The sequence below is a fragment of the Lathyrus oleraceus genome, chromosome 3 (assembly GCF_024323335.1).
Source record: "Lathyrus oleraceus cultivar Zhongwan6 chromosome 3, CAAS_Psat_ZW6_1.0, whole genome shotgun sequence".
Taxonomy (NCBI): Eukaryota; Viridiplantae; Streptophyta; class Magnoliopsida; order Fabales; family Fabaceae; genus Lathyrus; species Lathyrus oleraceus.
Window position 1 is genome coordinate 513,115,397 of NC_066581.1, and position 11,773 is coordinate 513,127,169.

The 11,773-nt window shown below is 31.6% G+C and overlaps 1 protein-coding gene across 1 annotated transcript; it reads right to left on the reverse strand.

The window, feature by feature from the left end:
* Nucleotides 1-2,342: 2,342 nt before the first annotated feature.
* LOC127128534 (uncharacterized) lies at nt 2,343-6,288 on the reverse strand. The gene is made up of 4 exons (XM_051057878.1): nt 6,097-6,288; nt 5,533-5,981; nt 2,931-3,534; nt 2,343-2,854 (listed from the first exon to the last, which is right to left on the reverse strand). The coding sequence occupies exons 1-4, from the start codon at nt 6,271-6,273 to the stop codon at nt 2,402-2,404; spliced, it is 1,683 nt and encodes a 560-aa protein (XP_050913835.1). The 5' UTR covers nt 6,274-6,288; the 3' UTR covers nt 2,343-2,401.
* Nucleotides 6,289-11,773: the final 5,485 nt, after the last annotated feature.

An 11,773-nucleotide genomic window follows, 5' to 3' on the forward strand; every position in this document is an offset into this window, starting at 1 on the left:
GTGACGTTAGAAGATGTCTACATGTTATTGGGACTGCCTATCGAGGGTAAGGCGGTAAATGGTAAAACCAACTATGCGAATTCAATTTGCATGGAACTCTTAGATGCTGACTTGTTAGATGATAACTCAAGAGGTCAAGGTATACTCCTTTCACGCCTTAAGGCATATTACAACATCTTACAGTTAGATGAAAATTCTACCACAACCCGTTCACATTCCCGTCCCTAGCGTCCGTCAACCACAACCCGTTCACATTCCCGTATGCACAAAAGTAAGTTTTTAATAATGGACTATATTTACTTAATTTACCGATTATTATCTCTAAATAATATATTTACTTTTTTGGTGCAGATGGTCAGCACGTGGTATGAGTTACAACAGATGTCCTAGACACTATATTACCTAACATCGCAATCTCTTGGATCACTTTCGACCAGCATATATATTTCCATTAACCTAATTATTTCGTAATAATTTGTTTTTTTATTATCACCCATTTTATAATATAATATATTTTCACATTTCAGTTCATTTGGCGTCCATATCTAAACTTAGATCATGACCATGAAATCAACGAACAAGATGCATCCGTTTGGACTGCATGCACACCGATCATAAGATTCACCACTGTGGAGATGCATCATAGTGACCGTGTTAAAATGCAATCCATTATGCTTCAACGCATCCCAGATCCCTCGACAAACCTCGGAGAATGACATCTACGAAAAGTTAACGATAAATGGAGCTTTAACCCTTGGTAAAACTTTACTAGATCTGAGTGTCAAAAATGGAAGCACCGACAAGACCATGTCTTAACTGACGTTGTGATGCCAACCGAAGAAAAATCAACTCGTAATTATATGGCTTGGTACAGATCGGTTGGATTTGAGTTCCTCGCCGAGGATATATACCTATACGACCCATGCAAAGTAACTTACACACAAGAAGGTTCAACATCTAACCCCTAACAACATTGTCAGACCGATTACTCACAACCCCCTATCCATCAAAATTTTCGGTCCACAAACAGACAAACCTACGACCATAACATGTCAAACACCCCAACCACAATATTGTTATCATTTAACACTAATCATCCCTCCTCCTATGCACCAACAAGTAGATCATCATCAAGACACCCAATATCGCTATGCACCTAACACATCACCCTACCATAGCCGCCTTATCCAAAATACTCAGTGATCATTTAACACTAATCGTCCTTCCTCCTACTATAGCCAAAAAGCCCAAACATCACAAAACCAAAACATGCAAACAACCATATGGCAATCAAACACCACAACAATCATTTCAACCTTTCCTCGACGCATCATTCACACCAATATCGCCTTTCAATCGTCCTGGTCGCCCTCCAATAACTCAAACATAACCCAACTACTCTAGCATGAGTCACGAACTCAGCTATGGCGGTAGCGCTTCATTGCATACACAAGACTACGCAAATTTGTCTGAATATCTTAGGCAATCTCCTGAAGGTGGTGGTGATGTTCCTGGCCCCTCAAATCCTCAAACATATGGGGTGAATCATCAACGTGGGTTAGGGCCACGCGTTCGGGTAGCTAGGGGATGTGGTACCGGATGTCAGTTAGGTCATCCTGGTCAACAACATTAGTCTTTTTGGTTATCGTATGTAAAATCATATTAATATTAATATCAATTGGTCCGATTACGACTTTTATCTAAAATGTACATTATTTAAAAAAAATACATAACACACACATGTGCCAAACCAATTGGCGCCTCCTTTAAAACTAAACACACAGTCGCCAATTAGATTGACAACACTAGGTGCATAAGCCCATCCTATTGATGCCACCTCTTTAACTTAAAGAGTAGACGTCAATTCATCTGATATTACCTCTTCAAAGTGGGGTAAATTGAAAATTAATCTGAATAGTGAGTTTTTTAAAGATTTTTTTTTGAAATAGTGGGTTATTTGAGTAAAAAATTCGAAGAAAATATGATTTGTAGTGGAAAAGAGATTAATTACTATGCACTGTCAGTGTAAAAAGTTTTACATTGCCGGTTCATCACCATCACCCGTTTGTATTACTTTATAGATTTTTAGAATAAAAATCAAACTTCGTTTAATATCCAATTAAATTCATTTAAAAAATCATATATAATAAAGATTTTCTCGTTCTGCGCCTGTATTCATACAACACCCTTGTGTTATCCACGACAAAAATAAATCTGAAAGGCATCGAAGTGATGGGGATAATTTTGGAAAAGGCATCCATTTCACCACTTAGGTTTGTTGATAGTTTTGGATCTCAGAAAAAGAGCATTTCATGAATATTCATTCACAATACATACATAGATTGGATGCAACTCTTGAATTTCATGTTATATTTTGTTACAGAATAAGTAGAAAAATCATTTAGACACAAAAGGCAAACAACGAGGTTCCACCAGTGTAGTTAGAGAAAACTCCTAGAGATACATTATATCCATGACCCGAATAAACACATCCATTGTTGATTGACATTCCTCCATAGACACTACCTCCGGTTGCGTAGGACCATAGAATTTTGCCATTTCTTGCATTGATTGCATATAAGTGTCCAGATAAATCAGTAGATCCACCGAAAAGAACCTTATTTGCCACACTGACAGGGCCACTAACAGTACTATTTCCAGGGTTAGCCGTCGACCATAGAATTTCTCCATTTCTAGAATCCATTGCCACCCATCCTCCAGTCGTTGTGTTCTTCTTTGAAGGTAAAAGTTGGAAATTATCCTTATTTGAATTTGCACTGTTGGTATAAACTCTTTTTTCATCCGTTGACGCGCCCCATATTCCGCCTCCTCCATTTCCACTAGGTCCTGCTTGCTGCAATGTTTCGAGTTCATTATTAAATTAGTTCATGCTGAATATTATTGTTGAAAGTTATGATTTTAGATATTACCTGAAACCATTGAAGGGTTCCATTGTCGCGATCCAATGCCCACGCGAATCCACTTTTCTGAACAGCTACAACAATATCTTTCTTTGTTCCGTTTATATGTGTCGTTAACATCATTGGCGCCTCTCCGAAATCAGAATCTGGTAATGGACCTTGGGGTGGACAATCAGGAGTTGAAGCATTGTTACATGCTATAAACCATACGTCCAAGCCTCCTAATTGTTTGAACCATTTGATATCACCGGTGTCCAAATCAAGGGCCAACATTGAATTGGAGTGGTTTTCTGGTTCGATACACTCGTCAGTTTCAACCGGAGTAGTTTGGTTATTTTGTCTTTCTTGACAATCAAGTATGTTTTGTGGGGCTGAATAGAGATTTCCGGTGGCAATATAAACATGTTTTCTATGAACATCAATGGAAGGACTACTTCCCCAAATAGCTGCTCCTGCGTATTGATCTCTTTTTCCTTTGTTATCCGGCAACATATAGGTTTGCCATAAGATAGCACCGGTTTTAGCATCAAGTCTTACAAAGCTTCCACGAAATGTACAACATTTATCAATGGCTACTTGTTCTTCTAGTGAAGATGTTCCAACATAGTAACTCCTATACATAAAGAGTTGTTTAACATAATTACAATTGAGGTAAATGAAAGTTGTTTAACATAAAGAGTTGTTTAACATAATTTTAAATATATATATACTTTTCATTTTAAAAAACATTTTTTTTAAAATATTTTTTTTCAGAATTCTTTTTTGTTTTCAGAATAAAAAAACAAGTTAAAATACAATTGGTTACTTTTTTTATTTTCTAAAAGTTGTTTTTATTTTTGGGAAAAATAATTTTAAGAAGAATAATGCTATTCTTATACCAAATCAAACATCAAATATTGTTCACCGTATTTATACGGTGAACAATGTTTTTACTTTTTTTAATAAATAAAAAAAAATATTTATAAAAAAAATATTTTTAATTTTAAAATTATTTTTACAAATATATCATTAACCAATTTTATTATTGTATTAACCATAAAAATACAGATTATTAATCATATATTTTATAATTTATTAACCAAATTTACTATTTCATCAACTAATAAAATATATAGTATTAATCAAATTCTAACATTAAAATATAAAATAATTAAAAAATATATTATATTTTATATTTTAATGTCAGAGTTTGGTTAATACTATGTATTTTTGTGGTTAATACGATAATAAAATTGATTAATGACAAATTTTATATTTGTGTTATAAAATAATTTTAAAAATAAAAATATTTTTTATAAATTTTTTTTATTTATTAAAAAAATAAAAAGACATTGTTCACCGTATTTATAACGTGTGAACAGTGTTTGGTGTAACTTTTAGGTGTAAACTTTGGTGTATGAATAACTGTTTTAAGAATTATGTCCGGCAATGAAGTGACCCATCAAACTTTTGTTAAAAAAATATTAATTAAAAAGTATATACTAAAACAAAATAATATAAAAGTCTAAAAACAAAAATAGACAATTCAAAAAACTAAAACAAAATAACATAAAAGTGTAAAAACAAAAATAGACAATTCACTAAAAATGTAAAATAGTTTTACACTGTCATTCAATAAAAATATATCATTTTCCCATGTCATATCAGTATTTTAAAATTTTCAATTTGACTTGACGGAATGAATGGTTGTCATTGGTTGACAGTGAAAAATAAATTTACACTTTAGTGCATAACGCATTTTCTCATTAAAAAACTAAAACAATTAACTAACGGGACAAACATAAATATATAAATTATTATATAAATATTTATGATTTATTTCTAAAAGTAGAAAAAGTAAGCTAACAAACAAAATAAATAAATTCAAAAATAAAGAATTAATTATTTTTACCTTTTACTTTTTGAATTAAACATGGAAGAAAATTGATAAACTAATTTTAACTCACATCATAAAAAGATATATTTTTTTAAATATTTAAATCCGACACGCAAACCAACCATGTCATTGCTTTGTTTTTTTTTCTATTGATGAGATGAGAATTAACGTAGCAATGAATTCAAAATTACAACTCATCATGTCAAATTCATTTTGTCATATCTACGTAAAATCTATATAAAAGGGACAATTGAATCTAATCTATTTTTCTTTTCATTGACAAGAATAAAACTCCTTTCCATTTATGTAAAAACAACAAAACTTTAAAAACACGCCATGTTTTAAAACCACAATTGAACCATATGACAAGAAACTAAATAAACAAGTAAAAAAGTATCTAAAATCTAACAACACAAATAAAAAAAATATATAAAATTTAAAAACCAATTGAATGAACCATAACTCAATCTATTCACCTAAAATTCAGTCAGATTACGAGCAGGTTCAATCCAATTCTTAAAACGTTAAAAAAGAAAATCACAAACGAATTCAATCCGATTCTTAAAACATTCAAAAAAGAAAATCGATCAAAGTTCAACTAGATTATAAACCGGTTCAATCCAATTCTTTAAACACTCGGAAAAAAACACTCAAAGTTCAATCAAATTACGAACCGGCTCGATCCTATTCTCAAAACATTAAAAAAAACAAGATCAAGAGTAAGAGGATACTAACCCATTGTAATATGTTCCAGACATGGTAATAAATGATCTATAGTGACTCTCCAACTTTGTCAACCAAACAAGCTCACCAGTTGTTCTATTCAAACCAATAATAACAGCTGGTCCATAAATTCCCAGAATCAACAAATCTCCAGCCACACTTGGACTCACTCTAGAAACCGTTCCATTTGCATTAAAAATAAACACACTTGCATTTAAACCTGTCAACTCCTTCACATTTTTCTCCCAAACAACTGACCCATCATCTTCTTTTAACGCATAAATATTACCATTCCAGCTCGGAAAATAAATTACACCATCATATATCGTCGGTGTCGCCGTAATATCTTGTCCAGCAAAGAATTTCCACTTCAATCTCAACTTATGAGCATTTTCTGGACTAATTTTGTGTTCTTTGTTCGCGTATCGCCGGTTGAACAAATCTCCACCATGGCTTAGCCACTAATAAACAAAAAATTATATTAGCATAATATCAATAATAAAGATTATACAGAAATAACAGACAAACTTACGGTAAAAAATACGATAATTTGGGAAGAATTGTATTATATCTTACATTTGATTTTGCAGAAACTATTGCCACATGAACACAAAACAACAGTAAACAAAGAACAATATTGTCAATTCTGTTGGACATGTTCTTGAACGTGAAGATGGTGTGTATAGAAAGTTGATTTGAAATTATGTAACGTGATAAGATATCATAGGCTATATATAGCCAATGGTCCACCATGTTTACAAGAAACAATTATTTTGTTTAATTATCGAAATACTTTGTCAAAGAAAGAGAGAAAGAAAATGCACACACACGTCAATTATGGTTGATAGAGATAGTTGAATTTTATTGATTTTGGGTATAAGTCTTAAATTTTGCAGCTGGTAAAATGGTTTTGTTTTATATTTTATGTGAGGTTGTGCACCTAAACACTATTGAAAATGATACGACATCTTATTAAAAGTTGCATTTGCATAATGACTAATCTTTTTTCATTTCATTTTAATACTTGATTTATCATTTAATATTGTAATCATTATTACTAACCACCTACGATTCCTTTTATATTGGTCACATAGTGATTATTTCCTTTTATTACAACTTTTACAAATTACACATTAATTAATATCTCATGGGTCTGCCATTAGTTAGAACAAAAACGGTAAAATTTTTGCAAATTTAATACTTTATTAGTAATATTAATAAACAGTTTATAATTTAGTGTATTTTTTGGTTAAAGAATGACATAATTTAAAACAGGTGGAAGTTTTTTTATAAAGTTACTCTTAAAAAGTTGATATCTTCATTGAACAATAAATATAATGTGAAAAATATTTATTTTTAAGTGATACAAATAGTATTAATAAAGAATATAATTGAAAATGATAATTTACATTGTATTGTAAATTGAATAGTTCAATCTTTTTAAAATTATTCTTTTACAAATAAACCATTAAGTGTAAAGGATAAGTATTATTAAATTAAATTTTGTGTTTTTATCCAAATCATTTATCTCGAAGTCTTTTTTAATCGATGTTTTAGTTTTTCCTCTATTTATAGTAATTTGACTATCTTTTATCCGACATACTCTTTTTACTATAAAATTTACATGTCTTCTCTTTAAATGTTTAAACCACTAAAATCTATCTTTCATCATCTTTTTTATTATAGGTGTTACTCTAACATTTCTTTAAGAATGTCATTTATAATTTTATCTTTTCTAGCCATACTACTCATCCAATGCATCATCCTCGTCAATTTGATGATTTATATCTCCTTCTATTTTTTCATCATTAATTTGATGATTTACATCTCCTTCTATTTTTACATCATTTTGTACTATGGATTTAAGATATTTAAACCGCATAACTTGTGGTATGATATGATCTTCATCTTTGACCTCTAATTTGGAAATACTTCTTCTTTTGTTAAACTTATCTTTCATATACTTCGTCTTAGTTTTGCTTAGGAGGAAGTTATACACTTCTAAAGCTCGTCTCTAATTCTCGAATCTCTCATTTTATTATTTTATCGATTCTCCAAATAAGGTTATATTATTTGAAAAAAGCATAAATCTCAATGATAGATCTTGGATGTAATTTTTAGAAGAATGTAATTCAATTTTAGTGACAAATTACTTATGTAACAAGTTAGTGACTTGCAACACAAGGTAAATGTCACAAATGGCGGTTGATACAATTATTAGTTTTCTAACTATATATTCCACTTTTGTAATTCAACATTTGCTAATGATTGAAAAATCTCCCGTTTCCCTTAATTTCATACTTTCCATCTCTAATTTCATCATTCTTTTCTTTTTGTCCATTACCTTAGAAATCAAGTAATTCCAACAAACTGGTATCAAGAGCAATAGTTTAACCTAAGCTTCCATCAATGAAAAATGGAAGCACAACCTCTAAGCAATTCCCTACAAATTTACCATTGTTTAAAAGAGAACACCATGATAGATGGCACACACAAATGAATGACATATTCAGATTTCAAAATGTTCTTGAAATCATGAATGGTGACTTGTCTGAATTGGAAATCATTGTAATAGAGGCACACAAGGTTTTTCATCATGAATTGAGCAAGAAAGATGAGAAAGGTTTGTTCTTGATTCATAAATGTATAAATTATAACATCTTTAACAAGATTAGTGAGGAAGAACCAACTAAAGGTGTGTGAGATACACTCAAGAAACTGTATGAAGGTTATGAGAAATTGAAGAAAGTGAAGTTGCAATCTTTGAGGAAGCAATACGAGAACACACAGATGAATGATATTGAGGCAGTTGAAGATTTCTTCTAAGATTTGTGTTGTTGACCAATCAAATGAAGGCATGTGGTGAGAATATCACTGAATTGCAAAAGGTTCAGAAAGTATAGAGAGATTAACTTCCAAATTTGATCACATAGTCATGGCAATTGAAGAATATAACGAGTTGTATGAGATGAAGCTTAAAGTGTTGCAAACATCATTGGAGGCCCATGAGATAAGGTTAAAGTAAAGGAATTCTAATAAGGTCGCAAAACAAGCACTGCAAGCCAAGTTCTTCAAGAAGATCAAAGAAGATACCTCAAAGACCAACAAGGGGAGAGAAAAGTGAAAAACAAGTGGAATGATAAAAGTGTTGGAAAAATTCAAAGAATTAGAGAGGGACAAATAATAATTGTGCATGTCACAACAACAAATTCAAGAAGAATGTTGATATGAAGAAAATGCAATGTTATTGTTTCCAGATGTTTGGTCACTATGCAAGATGTTGCTAATTCAATAGAGAATCCAATGCAAGTGACAAAGAAGAAGCAAAATTTACACATGCATGCGATAATGACTTTGGTGATGTGTTACTAATGATCAATACACATTTGGCATCATATACGACCAATGTTTAGTATATTAGCACAAACCGCAACAATCACTTGACATGAAACAAAGAATAATTTCTCAAGCTTGATAAATTAATAAAAAGAGCCATTAGGTTTGTTAATGATAGCAAAGTCACATATGAGGGCATGAGGAACATTCTTGTAAAGAGTATGGATGGACAAGAAGAAATAACGAGTGACGTTTTATATGTTCTTTCAATGGAAAGTAACCTGATTAGTTTAGGCCAACTGCTTGATAAGAATTACACAATAAGGCTAGAGGACAAGGAACTATAGGTGTTTGATGCAAAATCCAAACTAATTTTGAAATAAACTCAAGTAAAAAACAAGACTTTCAAATTAATGATCAACATGTTTGACCATCAATTTCTCGCATCAACCACTACAGATGATAAAATTGGATTTGGAATTAAATGTATGGTCATCTAAATGTTAGAAGTCTGAGTCTAATACAAATGAAGAAAATGGTGTAGATCTTCCTATGATCAAAAATCCAAATTATCTATGTGAAGAGTTTTGTGTAGCCAAGCAGACAAGAAAGTCATTCAAGCATGACTTTCCTATGAAGTCAAAACAGAAGTTGGAGATTGTTCATTCATATGTATGTGGACCATTTAAAGAAAAATAATGAGAGGTAACTTATATTTCTAACCTTCATAGGTAAATTCACTAGGTGCATGTGGATTTCATTAATGGAGAAGAAAAGTGAAGTATTCACATTAAATTCAAGAAATTAAGTTGTTAGCGGAAAAACACAATGAATGTGACAGCAAGAGAAAAATAACTGATGGAAGAGGTGAATATAATTCAATTGACTTTGCAAAATTATGTGTGAAAGAAGGAATTAAGCATGAGATAATAGCTCCATTCACACCTTTGATACACAACAAACTCACGACTTTATCAAAGTAATAAAAAGAATATCGTCCTTAGAGACCACTTCGATTACCAATTCTTATTTCTTTCATGTTTATCTAAGACAATCAATAATTCTTTATTGGAAATTTTGTTTTTTTTTAACAATAAAATTTTAAGATAGGATTTAGGATTTATGATTCATATCCTAGACCATCTCATTCAAATTATAAATTCTATTACGAGAAAGAAAATATTGTTTTTAGAAAAATAGAAAAAATGGACAAAATCTACTTTTCTCGGCGTGTTATCTTGTCCTAGACCAACAAACTACCTATTTTTGCCAGCGTAGTTTGTTCGTTTAGAATCGATTTTAAGTGCATCTATTGAAAATGAAACTTTCTCAACTAAGTTTGAGACACTTTCGTACCTCAAACTCAACTGTCTGGTTTTTCTAGTTTAAATACCAATTCACACCCTTTTAATCTGTGGTTGATATATAAGGATATCTCTACTTTCATAGATATATCTGCATAAGTTTGAGAATTAATGCAATTATTTAGTTTTCTAACTATATATTTGCCACTCTTGTAATTCACCATTTGCTAATGATTATAAAATTTATCTCTTCCCTTAATTTAATTCTTTTTACCTCCTAATTTCATCACCCCCTTCTTTACGACCATTAATATGTGAACCAAGTAATCCCAACACATCTAAAAATAAAGTAAAAATGTAAGGACTTATGGTTAAACTTTGGTGCAATCATACTCTTATGTGGAAATCATTTGTATCTCTTCCATGTGTTCCCACACCTGTCGAGACCCCCTCATACATATATTGGATAGTTTGAATATATGAAATCCTAACCCTCATGCAGCTTATTCTCTTCGTTTTCCCTTGACTCGTACATCTATAACCAATACTATATGTTGGGTAGTCAAGCTATCTCCAAGTATAACTTGACTATTTAAACAATACTTCTTAAAGAAAATGGAGAATGGAGAAAAAAATACTTTAGTTTCAATCTATAAGAACAAATGGATATAGAAAATTGTGTAAATTATATGAGATTAAACTTGTGAGTTATATCATGAAGTTATGTGAAAAAGTATGGGTGTGTTTTGCCCAAACTTTAGTGTGGGATGTGCCAAAGATTTAGACCTGCACCCTCTAATATGTCTGTCCCATTAACATAAATTTCGTATTTTTACTTTAAAATTTATAATGTACGCGGGCCTGCCTTCACTTTTAGTTCGAGTCAGACCAAATTTTTAGGCTCACACCCTTAAATATGTCAGTTTTTTGGTGGGCTTTTGCGGGGCAGACCTTAATGGGGCGAGCATGCCCGTTTGTTACCCCTAAGAAAAAGTGATTAAACAAATACTAAGAAAATAGACTGGAGTTATTGAGAATCAATTTTGTTTTATGTCCGGGACAACCATGAAAGCAAACTATCTACTACAAAGTTTGATGGAACAATATTGGATGGACCAAAAAGACTTGCACTTAATTTTTATTTACTTGGAAAAGGAGTATGATAGAGCGCCTAAAACGATTTTATAAAAGTCATGGAGAAGAAAGTAGTTAGGATTGCCTATATTTGAGCTATTCAAGATATGTGTGAATGAATATCGGCTAGTGTGTGGACATAGGGTGGAGACACGAACAATTTTCTCATTAAATTAGGATTGTATCAAGGTTCAACCACAAGGTCGTACCTTTTTACTTTATTTTTGAACGTACTCATGGAACACGTCCAATAGGGTATTACTTCTACAATCCTTTAGAGGGCAAAGTGTTTGTCGCTCGAACTGGAGTTTTCCTAGAAAAGGATTTTATTTCCAAAGGAATCAGTGGGAGGAAAGTAGAGCTTGAAGAAATTCAAGAATCACAAAGCATCGATACACCTATGGAGGAATTAGAGCAGGAAACACAAGTAGTTGTGGAAGAGCAACCTGCTCAAGTAGAACAAGACCAGCGTAGGTCAA